This window comes from Pogonomyrmex barbatus, unplaced genomic scaffold, assembly GCF_055798465.1.
Source record: "Pogonomyrmex barbatus isolate J1 unplaced genomic scaffold, ASM5579846v1 scaffold9, whole genome shotgun sequence".
In the NCBI taxonomy this organism is placed as follows: domain Eukaryota; kingdom Metazoa; phylum Arthropoda; class Insecta; order Hymenoptera; family Formicidae; genus Pogonomyrmex; species Pogonomyrmex barbatus.
In genome coordinates, this window is record NW_028297193.1 from 5,147,953 (window position 1) to 5,171,552 (window position 23,600).

Genomic DNA, 23,600 nt, shown 5'->3' on the forward strand with positions numbered 1-23,600 from the left:
TCTCGTCGTCGTCGCGCGCGCGCGCGCATGGGGCATTACGGTACCGTGATCTTCGCGTTCCCTCTCTTTTTTTCGCCGATTCGCATCTGGTCGTCCTCCGGAACTCGATCCTTGAATCGTGTCGGGTGGGGAAAAAAAGAGGCAGGAAGAGAGAAGGAGGCGATCGATGGAAGAGGAGAGGAGACGTACGCGGAGAGAGGCTGAGGAGAAAGGCAGAGGGAATAGAAAGAGGGAAGAACGAGAGGGGAGAGACTGAGGCTAGAATATGCGCAAGATAGATTGAATAGAGTGGGAAAGAGAGAGAGAGAGAGAGAGAGAGAGAGAGAGAGAGAGAGAGAGAGAGAGAGAGAGAGAGAGAGAGAGAGAGAGAGAGACAGAGAAAGGGGGAGGGGGAGGCGAAGAGGAATAGAGAAAAGGTGTTGTTCCGTCGAACGCGCGACGGGGAACGAACGTGAGGCAAGGCTGAGAGAAGGAACAGTAAAATTGTGGAGAATGTGCACGCGCCATCATCAGGATGGCCTAGATTCAGCCAAGACCTGCTTTCTAGGCAGCATTTCTCTTTATCATCGGCGCCGCGCGAGCGCGATGTATAGGCGAACCGTTGCGCGCGGAGAAAATCTCGCGGGATGCCTCACGAACCATTCGTCGTGAGACGAAAGATCGTGCATCGTTAAACTAGCGATCCCTAATCGAGTCGATTACAAGCGTTCACGCTTGCGTACGCGGACCGAAACTACATTTTTATATGGCCGTGTCGTATATCGTTCGCAGAGTTATAAAAAAAAAAAATTGCGCTCAATATTCTCAATATCTTCTATGGACAATTTTTTCAATAATATTCAACGCGAATTTAAACACGAAAATGTTAAAACATCTCGATCAAGAGGCGACAGCAATTTTACTTATACTACCGGTGATATTAAAATAAAAAGACAGTCGCGAATTTTAGGAACGATTAAGTACCGTTCTAAGTTCTTATGAAGCGGCAGTGACAAATTTGTCAATGTATCAGGGAGATAGGGAGGGCGCATAGGGAGATAGTCGTGGTACGACTATGAAACTTCGCCGATCGGTCACCATCAATCATCGACGATTTTCTCGTATTTGACGGTCATTTAATTATCGAGATAAACCCGTTTACCGCACGCGCGTATACATGATGAAACGAGCGCTCCCGTCAAGCCTTTCGTCGATCGTGTCACGCACGGCAATCGACACGCGATCCAACTTACGACGGTGATCGTTGACAGGAAAATACGACGATCGTCCGACAATCAACGCGGAGTTTGTCGACGAAAACGCGAAACGGGAGAAGACGGACGAGAAGTGTGCTAATAATGCCGGGAACACTTATTGATCCGCACTGTGAAATCGATGTTTTCGATATCTCTCGATGTCGTCTTGCCGTCGAAGTCGGTCTATCGTATTAACAGGGACGAAGAAATTCTGTTAAACTTGATGCCGTGAATGTCGCCGAGAATGCCGAACTATGAATCTATATCAATTTATATTAATTTATTATAATCAATATTAATTCATATTAATTTATTATAATTTATATTAAATCGTATTAATTTATTAAAGTGCCGGTCGTGTCAGGGTTGTGTGAATAATACAGGGAAACATTTTGCGCACCTCCAGGCTGATGGACATAATTGAATTAAATTAAAATAATGATGACCACCTATTACGCCGTTCCGGTTCGTCGTAAATGAAAAAGAAGAAAAGGAAAAAAGAAATTCCACACGGAATTTCACTAATTAGATCCTTCACGTGGAGATGTTTAATCAAATTGACTTAGTGCATAAATACACATACATAGAACAGATTCTTTATACTTAAGAAACTCCTACCTAACTGCCCTGAACATTTACATATTGCAACAATCTACCTTTCTAATCCAGAATAATGTTTCCATGAGAAGAAATAGAAAAATTTCCCGGATATAATTTCTGGTATTCCGGCGCGGTTTTTCTGGACTCATCACGTCGGGAAGAAACGTCTTGACGACAGGCGCGTCTTCTGGTCACTCCGCTACGGCCATCGCATCCGAATGCATCCCGCGCGTTCGTAATCGTCGATTATTGGCCGGTGCATCGCGCACGTGACCTACCGTAACGGGTGACACGGCGGTTTCGAACAGCCGAAAACCGCGTGGCCGCGGAGACGCGCGCGCGCGTCCTTATTCCGGGAGAGAACCTCGCTTTAAATCAGCACGAGCATCACTCGACAGGTCGTTTTTAAAGTGACGACAAGTGCATCGGATCGTGTCACGCGCGCGCGTTTATACGTACATGTATATATATATATTACATGTACAATAGGTACGTTTAGCGCTGCACGTCCAGCTGGGCGCGTTACGAAGTCAAAACAATGCGGCTTCGCGTCTACGGCCGCGAAAGGAAAAACGGGGGAAATCGACGGCTCTGTCGATTTTTACCTCGTTTCGAATGAGAGGATTAATGCGCGCATTAGAAAAGCATGCGCCTGACCGAGTCGATCTGATAATTACGAAGGATTTTCATTTTTAAAGCCATTTCAGATTTCTTTGTAAAAAATTGTACGCCATTTTTTTTCAAAAATAGATAAATTTCCTTGTTTCGTGAATTGTAACTCTCGCGATCGTGTAAGTCGAATCTAAGCTACGATAAATGCATCTTAGCTCATTGGTTTAGAGATTTGAGAAATTTGAAATTATCAATATTTATAGTCGCATTAAATTTGATAATTGGAGATTCTTACAGGCACGAAAGTATAATACTTACACATTTGTAATGCCATTAGAGCGTAAATTCGCACGTAATTTCGCACACAAAGGCGCGACGCGCGGTATTGTCGCCCGTTCGCGTTTCGCAATTGGCTCATTGACTGGCGCACTTGCCCGGGAAGCACGTGGCCTTATTGATAATCAAAAGAAGGAAAAATAAAAGGAGCATACGCGCCGTACGTTCCAGGACGCTTCGCTCGGAAGCGTGGTGCCAGTTGAACGACGCGAGACTCGCTTTCAGCGTCAAAATAAATTTCATGGCTAAGCGCATCGCGAATAAAAAGTGACATTCGCGCTCGCGAATGCAAATGCTCGTGGAGAAACCGAGTAATTTACGAATGATGCGAATGACGTTTGAGGAAAGGAGGACCGCGACGTGGTCTCGACGACGTCAAATCTCCGCGGGGATTCATGCACGATCGTGACTGTTACGTACCTCACCATGACCTGACCCACAAATCAAATTGCGACAGCAGCAGCAGCAGGAGCAGCAACGACGGTCCGGGCACCGCTGTAATCGCCAATCCCGTGTTACTCCAAGATCCTTCAAGAGGGTGTCGATGATGCACACACTTTCGTTATATATCAGATGATAAACACACCGACGTGAGGGCGCGAAACGAGAACGGTTTCTCGTCAAGCGTACTTGGCGCGCACGTACGCACGTACGCACGTACGCACGCACGCACGCCCGCACACACGCCCGCACGCACGCACGCAACTGTCACGCACGCACAGCCGGTATCGGCCGTGCCAATCTACCACGAGAGACACGCACGCACCGCGTTGGCCACTGGCAGCTGTCACTCACGGATTGCCCGTGAAAACGTCGCGGTCCGAAGTGGCATAGCGAATCACGGGGAGACAGAGACAGCGGGAGAGACCGGAGAAGGCGAGGAAGGGAGAGGGAAAGGGAGAGGGAGAAGGAGAGAAAGACGGAGATCGAGGCGCAGCGAATCGGCGGAAAGGAGAAAGGGGGAGAAAGGGGAAAGGAGAGAGAAAAAGAGAGAGAGAGAAAGCGTCGGGCATGCATGCACACTAGGGGGCACTGCAATGGCGGTGGTGGTGGCGGCGACGGACGGGGCCGTGCTCCGTCGCGGACGGTGGCGCAAAGCGATTAAGCGATTTTGTTGTGGACCCCGATTCTTCCCTTCGTCGGCTCTCTCTTCTCGGCTTTCCACTTCTCCCGCGCGCCGCTTTTCGCCTCTCCCGCGCCGGCTGCGCTACGCCACGAACGCGCCCTAGAACGGAAACCCGGCTGTTTATCCCCACCACCAGTCCCCACTCGAGCGTTGCGCGCCCCCCACCCCATGCCAATAGCGCGACGTAGCGTCGTTCGCCAGGCGCGTAATGTTCGAAAGCGCGCGGGTAACCAAGTACCAGAGGGCACCACTTTCAAATACGTTCTAAGTCCTAACGTCTATTTCCATCACGATGTAGATTAACTTTAATCTCGGCTTAACTTACTTTTTATCTTTTTTTTTTTAGTTTCTACAATTAATATAAAGAGTAAATCAAGGTCAAAGTTAATTTGCATTAATAGGAACGGATATCGATTTCTCTTTCGTGAATATTATGTAATTTTGCTCGAAGTTTATTTTGTATTCGAGAATTTTTTCATATAAACAATTTTGTGAATCAAATTACAAAATTATTGAATAACGAATCTTCTCATTTTATACATGAGTAAATTTGTTCAATTACTGCGACTATATTGCTACATAAATATTTCGTTTAAATTTTAACCGATTTAAAGGAAGTGAGATTATTTTTTTTTTTTCGATTAACATTTTTAAAGTCCTCTATTTTCCCTTCAGAACAGTAAATAGAATGCGATAAGAATCTCTAGATTAAGTCAGTAAGCATGCGGGATTTGCGTGCACAAATCAAAGATAGACAAACAGAATACTTAAGAAAGTAAAATACCTAAACTTCGACGTGTCATTTTCGGATCTGCTGCTGTCTATTATTCGGAGCGTTTGTTCCGCTCTCTTTCTGAGAGACGCGACTGTCTCGGTATTTTCCATCATCATCGAAGTTGCGCACGAGGAAACACGGTCACACGTCGCCGGCGCCCGTGACGCTCGCGCGCGACGTTCCTGGACCGTTCTCTCTCGTTCCCCCCCGCCAATGTCCTCCTGCGCGATGCGCAAAAGGCGAATTGGCGGGTTCTGCGCCGCGTCTGGGAGCACTGCGACGGGAGGCGAGCTCCGTTTCCGTGCGTTCTGGCGTTGTCCTCTCGCAGAAACTGATCGATCGTATGAGCGCGTACCGCGGCACGGCCATTGTGTAAAAAGGACCCATGACGCTCGAGTAGTGAACGCTGAGGAGTGGACGCGTAGTTTTCCCCTCCAGTTTCGTCCTCTTGTGATATTTAGACTGTGCCAATACATAGGTGAGTAAGGAATCCAGTCTGTTTTTCTCGTTTATGCGTTTTTTCCCTCGCATAAACGATGTCCCTCGCGTCGTGTGCTCGGTCCTCTCATCGTGGAAAGTTTACCGGAAAATCAGGTCGCGCTCCGCCATGTCGCGTCGCCGAGTTCTCGCGTTCTCCCCGATGGCATGGAAAACCGCGCGATTTTCATTCCGCACTTGCGAAATCATGCGGTTTTCGGCGAGATTCCGAAGTATCACTTGCGAAGAGCTCGAACGAGTTTTCCCGGAACTTTTTCGGGAGTTTTTCGCCATTTTGTCTCGCTCGGGAATGGCGAGGTCGGCCATTACGTAGGTACGCGTAAGATTATGCGCGGACCGGTCTCTCGCCGATGTCGACGACGCTTCGAGAGATCGGGCCGACGTGCTCGCTCGAACGTATCCGGACCGACACACACGTGGGAGACCATCCGCGATGCTGCGACGAGAAACTTCGCGGACGGAGGTTATTGCACCTCAAACCGAGTTATCGTCCAATAAAAATCGTACAGCGGCACGAATTCGCGAACGCGAGCTCTCGTAATTTATGATCTCTCTCTGTCACGCGATTTGACGAACGATCGGGCGGGCGTCTCCGTCTTGAAGGTAATCGTATATTTGCATTTGCAATTTCGGTGAACGACCGAGCACGCGATGCGCGTTTCGCCTTATTTTGTATTTGTAAACATCGGTCGATCCGCGAATTACGCAGGGGACAAACGTAATAGCGCGATTGTGTGCAAATTTCATGTTTAATCGAGCATATAAGCGATGGCCTCGCATCGCCGCGAGGGTTGAAGAGGAAGGGGGGAGAGGACGCTGGAGGAATTTAATCTTTTCTTCGTTACGTAATCGTCCTTTATTATCATGCGATTATCGACGATTGCGGCGCACCGATCAACAATTTGTCGTTTCAAGTTATTGTGTTATGTTTGACTTATCTATCGCGCGTGCGTTGTATCTATGGATGGCGTTTCGTCGAGTCGACGATCGCTAAATATAGAAAAGTGATCGAGGTCGCGTTATGAGAGGTTCGGGAAAGCGTCGGCCATGACTGTAGCGCCGGGATGAAAAGCGGCGGGACACGTCCGCCATGACGTCGTCCGACGTAAAATTTTCAGATCTTCAATGCGCCCCACCGAGATATTCGTTTATCGCTTTGATAATGAAATGCCGTAATAACAATTAAGATATCGCGATCGAATCTATCTTCTCGCGCGCTCGATTTGTTTGCTTTGATTATCTCAGACAAAGATAGATACAAGTCGAAAGACCGTCTCGCATCTGAGATTATGTAAAGGACCGTAACGACAAAACTCGAGACAAAAGGGCGTACGGTTAATCTTAGCGGTTTCTCTCTGCTTTATTACGGCAATTAAACAGTCTTTATTGGCATTCCAATCAACGCTCGGAATTTATACGATCGGATTCCGTTTCTGTTTTATATATCTACTCGCGGTTAAAATACTCGTGGTTAAAACACGGAATAAAAATAAACAACGATGATAAAACAGAATTGTAACGTTACGAGCTATGCCATAACAAACGAGGAATAACAAACGTCGCTTGCGTCGATAGAAACATAATGTGGAACGAATTTAGAATTTTCTATGTAATTTTTTATATTAATCATTTTTTAATATAGTTATTAATAGTTAATATCATTAGTTAATATCATTAGTTAATATCATTAGTTAATATCATTTAATATCAGTTATTAACATATTAATGTTATAGTTATTAATATATTTATTAATTATATATTTATTATAATATATTTATTAATATATTTTCGTTATATATTAATTAATTAATATTAATATATCAAATATATATAGTATAGATAAAAATAATATTGAATTAAAGTACTAAGAATCTACTAGTACTATTTATCATGAAATTTTTTAAAAAATGTGCTTTCGAAATTAATATTTTTTAATAGATTAATATATTAATTATTCTATTGATTAATAGAATAATTAATATATTAATAGAATAATAAATTAGTTCGAAATTAATAAATTTATTTGCTATTAGAAATCATAAATTAAATAGATTGTATATAATGATTATGATTTATGCAATCATAATTATCGTTCAATTAAGATAAAACTGTAACGCGAAGCTAATTTTTGTTACCAACGCGAATTTTTCGTACCATTTGACAATTATTTTCTCGTAAGCACACAATGATCAATCACAATTTTTCACTTTTCCGGAAATATATATGGAAGAAGAAAATATGATTGAACTTGTTTTTTTTTTTTTTTCCATGCTGTAACTTGTGCTATCAAGTATATTATATAAAAGTTATGATTTAAATGGAAATGAGGTTTGAAAATTTCAGTGTGATGCGATGAATTCAAGTCACATCCGACCGTTCTCTCGAAATTGCCTCGAGCAAATTTCTAAAATCGTCATTTCGATTGAGGTGAAGTTGAGGCGAGGAGAGCTTGCGCAATAAAATATGGAATTGAAAATCGATACGCGTCGGCGTACGTGCGCCTCAGCTTTCATTCTTTTTTGATGATTTTCGGGACGCGTTTATTGGTCCGAGCATTGGAGAATCTCGTCTTTCCGAAGACCTGTAAAAAGTAAATCCTGTCAGGATCATCGAATGCCGAATTTTTTGACAGCCATCAAAAAATAACGAATCTTGACTATAAAATTTATTTCAGATTACAGATATTAGAATTGAAATAAGAATGAAATATTTGATCGATTAGAAAAAAAAAATCTCAAATTTCGTGAATTCTAATTGGTCAAATTCCAATCCAATTTCAATTCCTAATCCGTTTGAAACGGTTTTAAACGTATTTTGGCCTCGGTGGCGTCGGGATTCGTTATTCTCAATCACGTCGCAGTAGCGAGTTTCCGTGTGTGCGCATGCGCGCCGCGTTTTTCCTGTTTTTCCTTCTTGCTCGCTCCGGGACGCGTTTTACTTCGGCTTGCGGTTTCGGACGCCTGCGCCCTCCGACGGCGGTCCGCGGCGGCTGAGCTAAGAGGCGTTGAGCTACGCCATTGTTGAAAAGGGCAGCGCACGAGGCGGACGCCGGGCCTGGACGTTCCACGCTGTTTTACTTTTCACCGACTCCATTGCTGTGATATTAGATTGTTTTATATCTCCCTTGTTAGGTGAGTGACCACGTTTTACGTAATCGTGGAAACGGGCTCGCGCGATTCTCGGATCGAATATTTCGAGCTTGGGGAAATTGTGCGGAGAATGCGGATGACATGGCGCGCGGCGGGCGGGTCCATAGAATGGCGAGTGTTTTCGAGTCGTGAGGGACGTCGTGAGGTCTCGCGTGTAGCTCGCGTCACATCACCGCGATCCGCATCGTGTAATCGTCATTCTCGAAGATGGCGGGTGAGATGCGCGTATTTCCCGCGTTTAGTGGCGTAGCGTTTGCGATTTCAGTGTCATTGTCCAGACGCGACGCACGAGCGCGGGGAATCAGGTCGGCGCGAGCGCGACGGGATCGATCGCTGTGGTTTTCCGTCGAGAGCTTTCCACCCGTCGCCATTTTGTCCCGGGCACGACCTCGCCAACCGCCATATTGTGATCCACGTCTCCATTCGCCACTCTCGCGGTATCGTGCAATTCCTTCCCCTCTCCCTTTCGTGTAACGAGAGGGCATCTCGCGTCGCTATGAAACAGTTCCACTCTTATCCTCTCCGCCCCGCGCTTTTTTCTTTCTCATATTCCTGTAGCGCGGCGACGCAAGCGCGTGCGTATTAACGCGATTCGGATAAATTATCTGTCAACAATTTGTTTTCGTGCTCACATACAACGCATGCACCAACGCGCGCACACATCGGTATCGTCTGACGTAATGAACTCTTTCGCGCGCGCGCGCGCGCGTGTGTGTGTGTGTGTGTGGTGTGTGTGTGCGCGCGCGCGCGCGCGCACCACACACACACGCGAGATAACAATATAAATAGATTACGCAATCGCGTGCGACTGAGAAATGGACTGCTCTCTCGCTCTATATCTCTTTTTCTCTCTTGTGATAGTTGTCCTCATGGTACCTCGCGACTGCGTACCCCGCTTTAGTCGCCGTGTCCGGTATCCCCCCTCCATGGGTTCCCCTGCGTTGCTCGCGACCGCGTGATCGATTTTCTGTATTTATTGCGCGCCGCTAATGTAAATTGTGTTGATGCAAATCGGGTTAGACCTGTCCCGGTTTCGTTTGTTGCGCTTCGGACGGTGATCGTTGAGATCGTTGAAAACATCATGATGAAAATGCGTAAATCAATCGTGAATCATTTCACGTTGTAGCAATTTTTTCGAGATTGCCGACTATGATATTACTTTGTTTTTATAGAAGCACACGATTTTTTTTAACATTGTTTTCCTTTTTTCTGGTGTTTTGGATTGAATCGTTTACGATTTTCTTTAATATTGATATCACGTTCTCGCGATTTTCGTCGCGTAAAAAATGACTTTACGGATTCCGGCCTTGATAAAAAAAAAAAAAAAAAGTTCTTGAGTAACATCCGTAAGGAGGTCCAGTGACGGCGACGGTGCCGGCAGCCGCCCCTGAGTCCCCGGGGCCTCCGCCGTTGTTGCGCAAGCCGTGCGCGCAGTCCGGACGTCGCAGTTGCGCGTGCGCGGTGCTTGCGCGTCCTCCTGCATCATCCCCACCAAGCAGTCCATTACCGTTACGAGACACGCACAAAGGAAAAGGCCAGAAGAGCGATCCGACCGACGCATCGCTCACACGGCCATTTTGGAAGCTTCAGCGCTTCGTTGCGGAGCTTTCGTCTCCGTCGTCCTCCCGCGAGGGCCGCGTGCGAGAAAAAAAGGGAGAGTCACGGGAGGAGAGAGGAAAACGCTGGACCGTCGGAAACGGTACAAAAATCGTAAGACGTACTTTCGCGAGTACGTCGTCCGGCTCGATGTGCGCGATAATAATCGGTCGTGGAAGGACGACATAGCGTCGGGTCGCTCGGTCGATCGATAGGATAGTAAGAAACGAAACGAGAAAATAGAGAGAGAAAGAGAGGACGACTCCATCGGCAAGTTTCGGCATTCGTACGTTGTCCGGGGTTTTTTTTTTGTTTTTTTTTTGTTTTTTTTTTTTTTTTTTTTTTTTTTGTTGGCATGCAACCGACATTACTCACGTCTGCTTTCTCATCTGTGCAGAAACGAGGAAACGAAGCCAGAACTACCATGGAGGACGACCAGCAGTTCTGTCTCAGGTGGAACAACCACCAAAGTACGCTCATACAAAACTTCGACACACTCCTCGAAAGCGGGACGCTGGTTGACTGCACCCTGGCAGCGGAGGGAAAGACTCTCAAGGCCCACAAAGTTGTCCTCTCTGCGTGCAGTCCATATTTTGAGGTAAGCAATATATTGTTTGTCATTACTTAATCTTAGAAATCATCAGGCTTATCTCTCAGAAAAATTTTGAAATCATTTTTCAATTTATGGTGCTCATTCTATATTATTCTCTTTAGATCTCACGTAATTGCTATTATTTAATCAAATAAATCAATTGATATGATTTGGTAAAATTTTTTATTTTGCTCATTAATAATGATTATAAATTGTGAATAATCAATTGTAAAGTAACACATGGTTGTGATGATTTAAATCATAATGTTAAAACAATTTTTTTGATAATTATATTATATTGTGATTATTGGTTATTTTCGCATAAAAATCAAGGAAAAATTGAAAAAAATTCTGATATGGCAAAATTAATTATGACCATAGCAAATTATAATTGTATGTCGTAAAGCTTTCCCCCCTTGCTTCTTTGTCCAGTTGGTTCCGTCGGGTTAGATCAATACGAAATACGTTGGGAGGGAGTGAGATAGATTGTTGAGAAGCAAAGGGGTAGGGGGATCTCAAGTTGAAACAAGATGGCCGTGCTTGTTGAACGTGCCTGGGCAGGAGTGTAGGAGGTGCAGTGGGGGAGAGTGGGGAGCAAAAGCCTGAAGCCCCCTCCTAGGTCCTCTTGATCAATACAAGGAAAGCAAGATGGCTGATTTCCAGGGCACTTGCCCTGGGATTTTACCCTAATATGGGTGGGGATGCAGAGCGGCTGTTGCAATAATTGAATTGAGCGTTCTATAAAAATTAATAATATGCTCGAATTGTGTGTATGCCTTATGGATATAGCTTCGTATCAAATATAGCATTTTGCATTCTTAGCTGCAATACAGGATATATGATCGATTGAATAAATAATTCTGCCTGCACTTTTGCGATTTATAGTCTAAGTTTATATATAGTTCTTTTATTTGTATATTGTATGTATACATAGACAGTATATATTATATTTATAGCTGTATACATACAGTACGGTACATTTGTATCTAATGTGAATTTGGAAAATGTATATATATATATATATATATATATATATATACAGTTGACATTGTGATTGTTTGTTTGAGAAGATTATGTATTTTTATGTTACAGTGCCTCCTCAGCGAACATTATGACAAGCACCCGGTCTTTATACTCAAAGATGTTAAATTCAAAGAACTTAAAGCAATGATGGACTATATGTACAGAGGGGAAGTAAACATTTCCCAAGACCAATTGGCAGCACTTCTCAAAGCCGCTGAGTCTCTGCAAATTAAGGGCCTTTCGGAAAGTAAAACTGCTAGCAGTAGTAAGACGGAGTCCAGGCCACAAAAAACCGTCTCACAACCCACAGCACCGTCGTTAGACATTCCACACGCGTCTTCCGGTCTGACGATAGAAAAGAACAAAGTTCCTAGGCAGAGTTTGGCGCCAAGTTCCGTGGGCGATACACCAGAGGATACGGCTAGTCCTCAGGTGTCGAAAGGGCTCTCCTCGAGGTGAGTATCTTGGAAAGGAACACTTTCAATGTAATTTTCAAATGCGATTGTGTGACTTGTTTCAAGAGCGTTACTAATGAATCATGCTATCTGTTCTTACAGGGAAGGTTCGCAAAGTCCAATATCCAGAAAAAGAAAAAGGTTTCGAAGAAGAAGTTTAACTGAAGATAATACGACAGAGAACCAAGATGCATCGAATTCCAGCGACATGCCCCAGCAAATGGGTGTACCGGCGCTTGGTATCGCGCCTGTGGCAGATGAAAAAGTACATGCAGACCCGACAGATTCTCTCGGCAGGTCAGCTTTAATGACGCAGTTGACAAAACCGGCCGACGAGATGTTACAGGTAATTTGTGTTCAAATTTTAGTATCTCTTATGTATGCCAACGTCTAATAGAAGCTGTCGCCAAAAGCGCTGTTTCTTTCGCTTCGTTGGTAAAGAAAAGTTCGTTCTTTGTCCTACTGCCTTGGTTTTATCTTTTCTTTACCACAGCAGTGTGGAAACAGTGCGATACAAATTTAATTTCTTTTTTGTGAATTATGTTCTTGTGAATAGGCTTTTTTGAAATCGCTAACACTTTATATTCTACAGCTGCCACTTGAAAAGCCCGAGCCAAACGATAATCTTATCGAGCCAAAGTCTGAATACCTGGACGATGCTGAAGAGGGCGTCGAAGACCTGACGCTAGACGAAGAAATGAATGATTTCAATGATACGGAACAGGATAATAGTCGAGCTGGACCGTCCCACGACACCGCCCAACACACCGGTAAGTTTCAAATATTATTTGTCATAGTTATGATTTTTTTTATTTTATCGTAGCGAAACGCAGGGTTTATTTCTCTTATTTAAAAGCAATGTGATTTGTAATACACGAATTTGAACTCTCACATTGCTAAGCAGTGTGCCGCGTATGAGTATGAAGAGTATAGCGAATAATTGCGTTTTGTATAAAAATTATATGCTCTGGAAAGAAACAACGACAGTAGCGAATCTTCGATCCAAAAAGTTTATTTGGATCGAGGCGGAGCTTGACGTCTTGTACGATTGGACAGTGATTCTTGAACGGATGTTGCGATATTGCCGGGTTGCGATAAATATTGTTTAAACTTGTTCTTCACTTGATCGTAAATGGGAAGGGTTTATACGTTAAACGAATTAATAGTTTTTGGTGTCGCGAAGTCGTTTCGTTGTTTTGTTTGTTATCTGTTAAAACGGGACGTGTAACAAATTGGCCGACACTAGCTTGGGTTTCCTCGTTGCAGGTGGGGGGGCGGGAGCGCGGTCTCGGTCGAGAGGGAATTTGGGTAGTGGTGATGGTGATGGTGGCGGTCGTGGTAACGGTGGCGATGGCGGTGGTGGTAGCGGTGGCGGCGCCCGATGGGCTTCCCATTTCCTCGAATGTAAAAAAGTGTCAAACATGAGGCGGCCGCGCCCGGATGTTGACGTAGGCGCGTTGCTTAAATCACTGGCAAACAAGCAGGGCAGAAAGTATAGCTTAGACTCGGTTAAAATGTCCCTGGAGGCGATATTGCAACAGGGGGTTAGCACCACTCAGGCATCCGAGATGTACGGCATTAATCGCTCAACGCTGCAGTTCTATTTGAAAAAGTTGAACGTCGTCAGGAGGAGATGGAGACAGCAACCTTCTAGTACTCCTGACCAGCCTAGACAGACTTAGTGCGCATGTGAAAATTGTAACGTCCCATACACCGCTCTTTTAACATCGAGTCCAACAACCAACAGTTGTTAACTTTAACAATCACTATGTAGTTTCGCGTCATTCTTGGATCATTCACTTATAAGATCGAACACGTGATTCTTAGAATACATGCACATTGCCAAAGAACATTCCTCTGTTCGCACTTTGACGTTAAATTCATCTGGGAATCGAAACTCCAACAAGAATCACTTCCGAACTAGTTGTTTAACAATAATTCATTGATAAATATTTGCGAGTCGAAGTTCGGCGAGCGATGTACAAAATATTCCAACATTAAATGGTCTGAAACTATCAGTATTATTTGTCTGTTTCTTAAGTGTTACGTGTAGACTATTTAAGCTAGATTGTTAAAAATTGGTGTGACTGTGTGTATGCGAATATATGCAAGCATGTGCGAGTATGACTATCTGCGGGACGGATGTTATGATATCCCGCGTAACTTGCCAAATATTACTTACTGTAACGAATCGTGAATATAGAGGGACGATTAGGGATATATTGTATTATATATAAATGTATTTTAAGCACTCCCACACACTCTGTATATGGGAATGCCATGCGACTTTTTGATCGTGAAGCCTTGTGTTTCGCTGCGTAATTTCTTGATCTTACATATGTGCAATATTTTTGTTCTCCTTTAAAAGAGTTTATGAATAAAGTTCCCTCTTCATTCCTATAATGTGATAATTTATTTGTAACTCATTTCAGATTTTTAAATAAGAATTGTCCTACAGATTAACTTTAATTTTATTTTAATTTACTGATTACATATTTTTCTAATTTTTAGAATTAAAACATGCAAAATAAGTTAAACTGAGATTAGAATTAACCTTTGGATAAAAATAGATATCCGTAATTCATAAATTAATTTTAATCTAATCATTAATTTAAAATGTGCCAAAGCGATTTTTTATTTGTCTATAATATATTGTGGCGTATTTTTCTATTTTTTAATATAATTGGCACGTTATATGCGAAAAGTGAACGCGGCATTAGGACTTATCGGACGATGGTTTATTTTAGCAGGTCTTGGTTCATGGCATGTTACCGGTGACCGAAGTAATGCGGGGGGTGTCGTGGGCTCTGTGGCTGGAGCCGCCGGAACGACAGATGAGGTTTTTCTAGCAGCTCAGGAGGCCGCACAGGCTCATCGCGACTCACAAGGTAGGCTCATCCTCATCATTTTCCATCTGTCTCCGGCCCCCGTAACAATAGGCACTCGTAATAGATTCAACTCATTAAAGTGAGAACGTTTTTTACATTAACACATTGCGAGAGTCGTTTCCATGACTGTAAATGCAAATTTTAAACAAATTTATGACTTGTCGAATAGAATAGAAACATGCGTACTTGTATTTGAATGGGAACGTGGAAAATTTCAAAATGGAAATGATATGCATCTCTTCCCTAATGTGACAAACGACAATGGCTCATTCACAAGCAAAGTACGTTGATAAAAGTTATGGTGAAGTTAGATGACGTGTACGTGGCGCGTAATTATATGTGCCTATTGCGCAGGCGGGGCGGAGCTTATTTTTCTTTCGTTGTCGATAACGTGGTTCAACCTAGATTCCGGTGCGTTCAAGTGTAGCACGGTCTCTGAAAGAGCTTTTTATTTTCTATCAGAGGGCATGTAGAGCTTTCCGTTAAATTCTTAAGTTCTTTGTGTATCTCTTTCTATCTTTTTCCTTTCTTAGCGTAGCGCCGCGACACGCGAGACTTGACGTAAGACGAGCCACGCGCGCGCACGTCTTTTCCATCGCATCAATCGGTTTTCTGTAATCGGTTTTTTTTTTTTTTTTTTTTTTTTTTTTTACACCGGTGATCGTTCCATCGTCGTCTCGTCTTCGTTAACCTCGCGACGCGCGACGCTGCGGCCTCTCTCTCCTCTGAAAGGAGTACGACAGCGCGAGGAGGACAGCCCGCAATCGGCCAGGGAGAACACGAGATCCAATATCTCGTGTTAATTTCGCACCGTAAAAAAGCACTATTATTAGCTAGCTGTAGCTTGTTCCTCGACGATAGTTATAAGAAAAATGATATAACAGTAGTTAGTAGTAAATTATGATAAAACCCTCCTCCGATCATGAAATTTTCTATTATTTTATCGCGCAAACATATTTATAACGTTGAAACCACTAGAGAGATAACGGAAATAGTTGGCGATAAGAATCGACAGTTTAGAATCTTAGAATTAACTAAACAAAAAGCGTAGACGTTTCATTACTTATCGAATTTTTTAAACGATCTTTGTTAGAAACATGTTTCTATTAAGTCAATTCTATTAAGTCGCTGTTCATCACGCATACCTTGCCATTCATAGTTAAAACTAGGAAGAATAGTTATACGGAATCGCGCATCATCGATACATGTGGGTGTGAGAACAAGTAATTTGAATAGATATGTCTCTCTCTCTCTCTCTCTTTCTCTCTCACTCAATGATCTCTCCACTTAAGAAAAAGAAAACCGGTTTGTTTATATATTTCCAAGAGATTGTCGAATAACGCGCGTCACACGATAAAATATACGGTACGAATTTCAATATGCCACGCCGTTATTTCGTATGAGATGATATCCTCTTGTTTTGATACAGAACCACGGACTTTGCATGAAACATAACTCGTCATTTCATATTCGGATTCCGTTCACGAAGCCGGAAGTCGTGGCTCAGCGATTAAATAACGAAGGAAATTTCGGGGCGTATCCGGTAGCGTTGTTTCCCGCCGTTGCTATGGGAAATTGAAGCTGAAGCAACGTGAGAGCTTCTTAGTGTAGGCAGGAATATAACGGGGCTTGCGCGATCGAGCGAGCGAGCGTGAGCCAGCACGTTCTCGTCTCGCCTTGGCTTCAATCGACGTTACATGCCTTTCAAGAAATTTGACGCTACTATATATATGTATATATATATATATACATACTACTATAGGTGACGTTGATCACCTATGATCGTTTTACGCCGATCCTCAGCCTGAAGTAATCGGCCCATTTGAGCAGTCTGCGCAAATACTCGATGCTAAAGTGACGTCGTATGAATCTACGTGATGTTAAAGTCGATCATTCTTTTCTTCAACATTTAATGATTATATATACACGCTATCGCGTGTTTTGATAACTTGTTCAGAACATTGACGAGCTACTTCTAGCAAAGTCAATGCTAAGATTTAGGATTACCTAAATTTCTTCTATTGGATTTAATCGAATTTTTTAAGTCTTCTCTATTCTTTTAGCTTGTCACGTTGTAATTTGACATTGTTTGATTTATTGTTCTTGTATCGCGATTTCTATTGTTCCCAGAATTTAACGAGGCGAATTCAATTATATCTGAAAATTAAATCTCTATATGAAACTTCTTCAAAACGCACACATACTTCTTAACAAGCCAGATAGTTATGGCGAGTATGGGAGAAACGTATCTAATCATATTTGTGTAACGTAACAAGCATATATATTTACTATCTGTTTGAGACATTCACTGACCTTGGGATCCCACAAAACGAATAAGCAAGGTAGGGAAGATTTCTCTCGAAAGAGAGAGGAACGGACAATCAAGTAAATGAGCGAGAAAAATAAAGTTGATTGACGGGAGAACGTGTATAATTCTTCTATGTGCTCGTAATCATCGCAATGTCGATTACGTAAGTCGTCGAATTTTTAATGACGTTTGTTAAATCGAGAAAAATATTTTTATTATGATAAGTCTTGCGCTTGAAAAAAATCAAGATCGTATCGTTAATATGTTACAGAGAACATAGTTAGGATAAAATTTATCACGGCGTCTGAAAAAAATTTAGATATAAAAGATAATTTCTTGATTGTTTAACCAGAACGCGTTAGTGAAGATAAGACTGGAGGAAAATATATTAAAAACCATCCGGCGTGGTTTACTGATGACCCAGATCCGTCGTAAAGTCGCGTCGAATCGTATCAAATCGATAATACGTACTACATAACGATAAAATGGCAAATAAAGATCGATTTCGATAGTTTTCCAGCGAGATAATAGGAATCAATATTTGACAGTAACAATAAATATGAGGCGAGCTATAAGGCAATATCCATTACTCATACTGGAGCGATTTTGATAGACGAATAAAAATTCGGAGCGACATTTTGATAGACGAATAAAAACTCGGAAGAATTAAACTCGGAAGGGGGAAAGTTTGAAAAAAATAGTTTGGATGAATTCTTTTTCGTTCGCTGGTAAAGGAGAAAAGTAGAGTTTCACCTCGGTTTGGCAATGTAAGTCTCTCGCTGAGACAAGACAGGGACCAGCTGTAGGCTCGCTTGCATCTGCCAATCGGCGACAGCTGCACAGTAGGCAGCAGATGCAGCCGGATGCCGGATGCCGATCGACCCAGATGGCTGAGCCGGAAATCGTGCGCATCGTTTGCACCGGCACCGCATCCTTCGTGATTGGAGAACATCCTGTAATTCGATGTCTTGAAAATAATAATCCGCATTGTTATTGGCAATCTCTTTACGAATCAGACGATAAAATTTATAATGCGATAACGATAACGATTCTTCAGGGCAAAAAATATAAAATGAAAGCGTTCAATAGTTTCACTTCTGCGAACGAGAGACACATTGAGAGAGAAAGATAGCGCAAGTTAATTTTTATTGCTAGTATGCAGGCTAGTAGTATCTAGGATAGGAGGGGGAACATTTTTCTCAGGCGCGATCGGATTTTTTTTTTTTTTTTTTTTTTTTTTTTTTTTTTTTTTTTTTTTTTTTAAGAAATTTTTTAGCGTACTGATCGCCCTGACGAGGTGATCCAACGTGGGAGGCAAGGTAATTTCGGAGAGAGAGGAACGGCCTCTCTGTCAATGCTAGCGTTGCTGAATCTCGAGATTTCAAACTCGCGATCGCGCGGTTTCTGACGTGATACTCGACGGTGACTCCTTTCGCGATTTCTTTATGCGCCAGGTGCCCGTGGAATCGCGAGCAGCTCTCTTTTTCTTGGCTCATGGCAGAGACGGGAATGCGTTCTGCCGCTTTTTTTTTTTTTTTTTTTTTTTTTTTTTTTTTTTTTTTTTTTTTTTCGGCCTTTTTACGTGCAAGTCAGTGTGTCGAGTCGTGATATATTTGAAAAAAAGATACATTGGACAGATGCTCGCATTGATAGCGAAGGTCGTTTTTTTTCACCGTCAGAGACTTGTTGCCTTGAATCTAGTTTTCGTATCGTTCGAAGAAAAGAAGAGAGTCCTATTTAAGAATACTTCGAATCAATCGCGGTCGGTCTCGTTCTTTCTAGGTCTCGCGGAAGACTCGCGTTTCTTTGTTTTTTTTTTTATTTTTGAAATTTCAACTTTAAAAGCTCTCTCGTACACCTTTTGGTTATCGCTTCTTGCATTTCGTACATCTTCACGCACGTTTGTTGGTCTTCCTTAGTTTTCATTCGTTCGTTCGTGACGAAATGCCGAGTTCGCGATATTAGGGCCGGAGTTGCGCCACGTTGTTCGCAGCGTGTAGTTCTTTTTTTCTTCTTTCGTGAATTTCTGTCGTGGAAACACGGAAAGCGTTCCCGGCGACAAGATAAAAGGTAAAGGTAAACGCGCACGCACGCCTGTCCGAGGAACCGGTCTCCGAAGATTTCCCTTGCTTATTATTCCTCATGGATGGTCGCCGGCGGCCGCTTCTTCTGGCAACAGTGAAACGATCGCGTTTACCTCTGCCAATCCGGGACGAGAGTCACCCTCAGATCCCAGATAATAATAAAAAAAAAAAAAAAGAGTACAAAAAATCAGCCCATTGTAGCCGTGACGTGTTTTTTTTGTTGGTGCGAAAAGGAACCGGTATACATGATACGCGTAACGAGAACGCGTGTGCTAAATCATGCACAAAAGTCGAGTCGAGCAAGGAGCTTGCTCGGGAATCGCGTGAGAGATACATGATACATCCTGTGTCCTCGTTGATCCGCGGATCGGAACGCCGGGTGCGTCGACGTTATGGCCAGCCGTGCGCGGATTCTCAGTAGAAATTCTCTCTGCTCTTTATACCGTGATCCGCCCGGGGAAGGATGACCCGCATTTTCCTCTTTCCTCTCTCTCTCTCTCTCTTTCTCTTTCTCTCTCCCTATTGTGCACGCTCGATGATGCGCGGCAGAGGGGGAACTCGATCACCCTCGCGTTTCTGCCTGCCTTTTCTTCCTCTGTCCCACATTTGTCTTGTCTGTCTCTCCACCTCTTTTCTCACTCATCTCGAAACGCGCGCTTCTCATACAATCTCTTGATGGCTGGTCGTAAGTCGCGAAACCGGCCGGCCGGAAATCCGCCCCTCTCCCCTCCGCGATCCGATTGATCTCGTCTTCCCCGGAGAGGGATCGGCGAGGTCCATCGGCGCGTCTTACGGTGTCCCTCTCACGCATCGCGTACGTTCGTACATATGCAATATCAAGATACGTTGGGTTGCGGCTCTCTATACAAGACGCGGTCAGAAACGAACAAAAAAAGCACGTTCCACATCAAGATCTTGGCCGCGCAAGCGCGCGCGCGCACCAAGTACATGCAGTACGATATAACGATGTGTGAACAATTTATATATATTATATATTCATATATATATAAAATTTTTTTCTTTGTCCATTCCGTGTATGCGTACACTCGATAGTTTTTAACCCATTTGTGCCATTATATATATATATATATATATATATATATATATATTTACATATATATATTTTTTTTTGGCGTAATTTCGTCTTTTGCATGCCACGCTTCCTACGGTAGTGTAACTATTACACCTTTAACTTTACGGAGGTGTGCGAGCGTGGCGACGTTCGGCATACGCGGCCGGATGTGTCCCGTAACGACGTGTGCATGGTGGTGGTAGTTGAGGGAGATTGATCATCTGTACGAATACACGTAGCGTAGTATCGATAGCTGAGGGATCTGCCGCAATGCGCTCGCGCTCGCACACGTTCGACAAATTCTTTTTTTTTTTTTTTACTAACCCACGTGTACATAACTTGCTTCTTTGTTCGTAACGCATAAAACATGAACTATTTAATTAACCCGATTTACATATATATCTTATTATGGTTCTCTCATATGTGCATGCGTACATACGTCACGTATGTATGTATACATATGAGCGTTCGAAAGAAAGGACTCCATATAGTATATATATATATATATTACACTTATATATACTTCGTATATATAATATGTTTAACATTATTTATATAATATTTTTCTACTTGATATATATATCGCTATATATATATACATAATATATTTATAATGATTACGTATAAAACATATTTACATCGTTGTCATTATTGTTCATGGTATTGTACTTACTCGTTACTCGATTCTCGTTATGTTGTGTTGTACCATGCCATGTCACAATTTTTCTTTGTATCTATCCCCTCTCTCTGTGTTCTTTGACCCGCCCCAAGTGTCTAGGCAACGATGATGATGATGAGGAAGAGCTCGGGACCGAGATGAAGATGAGAACGCCGAGAGAAGTTCGCCGAGCGGCTACGATCGAGCGATTTCTCGATTGGAGCGGCGCACAGAGCTTCTTCGGGATCCATGAAGAAAGAAATCCGATGAAGAGAGAAGAAAACCGCAAGCATGCCTTTTGCATGTTTGCCGGGATCATGAAGAGTTGAATAGTGCTTTCGTCGTGTTTTTTTCTGCGAAGGCACTCGGTTATCGCGACGTGACGCGTTTTATTTAATCTTTTGGATTCTCGATGATCTCATTCGGAGATTATTCTTATGAATATTCTCGCTTCAACGAGCTAGAATTTCAAAAGGGTGATGCTACAGATAAGATCATAGTGGATCACGAAAGACTAACATGATACTCGAGTATCAAAAACGGGCTAATGTCTGAATCAATACGATTCGGATGTTCATGTGTACGTTTTTGATATTTGATGTGTTGGATATTCGTTCGTTTTATTCCCGTGCTCTCGCAATTTTGCAGCGCACGACTGACTTTTGTTCGAGCGATTTTTTCGCATGGAACAAAACTCGTGCGCTCTCGCGATTTTTTTTACTCGCAAGAAAGAAGATCGAAGATGGCAGCGACACTGGTAAAAACGTAAATGTTGGTAAGAACACTTAACGAGGTAAAAAGGTAATACTTGGGTCAAGGTAAAAAAGTAATGCGATAAAGAAGTTATAGAGATATATCGGAAACCTGGTTACATCAAAACGTAATCTCATCTTGTGAACGCGTTGTTTATGCATAAATGCCTCGAGTTTCATGCGTATATTTAACGCAGCTCGCACTCTATATTTACATAATGATGTGCAACGTATTGATTAGTGTGTTTGCTTATAATTGCAAATGAAAATAGTCACACGTGCGAGACAATGAATCTAATCATTGGTAAGACGATTAGAATCATTTCTCAAGCGACGCAATCGAGTTTTCTTTTGCAATGCGACTTTCTGTTTTTTCAGTTTCTTTTTGTAGCGTGTTTGTGTGAAGAGATGAAAAGATGTATGAATGAGTGAGAGCTAAATTAAATATTTAGTAAATGTTTAATATATATTGTTTAATGAATATTTAATATATATTGTATACAACAGCAAGTTTTTGTATAAGTTTCAGCGCATATTTTATATCGATTTAGATATATTCTTTTCATCGTGATAAAAAGAAAAGTTTTTCTTTTATTCTCAGTAACGACGACGAGAAGCTAAATCTATATAAAAATGCAACATCACGAATTACTCCAATTTTTTCACTAATTATTTTCAGCTGCATTTCACCGAGATTTCAGAAAACTTGATAATTTTTCTCAATATTGAGTTGGAAATATCTGTCCGATTACAATATTCGAGGATTATTAAAGAAGTTTTTTAAAAAATTTGGAGAAACTGCATTGTGCCAGAAAGTGCTTCCGTTTCTCATTTTTCGTTCACAAAAAATTGAAGATGTGTGACTATGCGCTATTATTTTCATTGTTCAAGTTGAAGACATCAGAGAAGAGTTGTCCTTTCTACTCTTTAAAGAATGTCTAATCATCTTGATTTGATAATTTGTGTTGCATTGTCGCATTTCTTAATTTTTTGTTGAGCGTGATCCTTATGGAAAGAAGAATGAAGATCGAAGAAGAAAGAAGCAGATGCCTGGACGATTAAATAGGATTGGAGAAGAAACTCAACAATTTCTGAGTCTCATTTTGCGATTCAGAAATTTAAAATCTACAGTAAAATCAAATTTGACTAAATTAGATTCCGATTATCTTGAATTTGAGATTTTCGGATCACAAGATTTTTATATTTTACAAAGGACATATTTTCTCTTTCCTCTTTTACTTTTATCTATATCTTTTCTATTGCAATATCTTTTTCTTTTTCGACTTAAGTCGGATTCGTGTTCGCGATGTGTATTTTCTCATTCGCAAGAAATAGGTATGAAGATGGATGTTCGAGCTCGAAGGTTTTGCTTTTGAAACCTTCGAACGAGAGCTTGGAAGACGATCAAGATAACTTCAGATTGGTAATGTATATTGAATGAATGGTATAGTATTGGTAACTGATAAATATAGTATAAGACTATTATAGTAATAAGCAATAATTAAACTATTATAAGAATTATTATAAGTTGCTGCAATTGTGGCATAATCACATTTTATAATCACATTTTATGTGTTGACTTACACAATCTTTTTTTTTAATAGGCAAAGATTTTTCTTAATTATTTTAATATATTTGATGAATTACATCGATTGATTTTCGCTTTTAAGAAAGTTTGATTAGATTTTATAGACACTTTTTCTATAATCTTCTCAAACTTCACATGTGAAATCGAGATGTTTTTCATGGTATATATACATATGTAAGAATTTTTCTTATATGATAAGAAATTTGAGCGTAATCTGCGTTTGATAAGATTATGTATGTATATGTGTATGTC

The 23,600-nt window shown here is 42.0% G+C and overlaps 2 protein-coding genes across 52 annotated transcripts in view; one reads left to right on the forward strand and one right to left on the reverse strand.

The window, feature by feature from the left end:
* Positions 1-5,180, reverse strand: part of Psq (pipsqueak) — a 38,732-nt gene extending 33,552 nt beyond the window's left edge. Inside the window, exons 1-2 of one of the 2 annotated variants that reach the window (XM_011641747.3) lie at positions 4,694-5,180; positions 3,204-4,008 (exon numbers count right to left, since the gene is read on the reverse strand). In XM_011641747.3, coding sequence (XP_011640049.1) covers positions 3,204-3,211 — 8 coding nt within the window. In that variant the 5' untranslated portion in view covers positions 3,212-4,008; positions 4,694-5,180. Of the gene's footprint in view, positions 1-3,203; positions 4,010-4,693 lie in introns of those variants that run through there. The other variant, XM_089084980.1, reaches the window with a different exon arrangement.
* Positions 5,181-8,153: 2,973 nt separating this feature from the next.
* LOC105429033 (uncharacterized) overlaps positions 8,154-23,600 on the forward strand; it is a 222,470-nt gene continuing 207,023 nt past the window's right edge. For 49 of the 50 annotated variants that reach the window (XR_016141305.1, XM_025218733.2, XM_025218732.2 and 46 more), the window contains exons 1-6: positions 8,154-8,314; positions 10,326-10,526; positions 11,613-11,998; positions 12,101-12,344; positions 12,591-12,768; positions 14,746-14,886. Coding sequence is in view for 49 of the 50 variants with exons in the window: in XM_025218733.2 (XP_025074518.1) it covers positions 10,353-10,526; positions 11,613-11,998; positions 12,101-12,344; positions 12,591-12,768; positions 14,746-14,886 (1,123 nt within the window). In the remaining variant the exon portion in view is untranslated. Of the gene's footprint in view, positions 8,315-10,325; positions 10,527-11,612; positions 11,999-12,100; positions 12,345-12,590; positions 12,769-13,264; positions 14,402-14,745; positions 14,887-23,600 lie in introns of those variants that run through there. The other variant, XM_011641723.3, reaches the window with a different exon arrangement.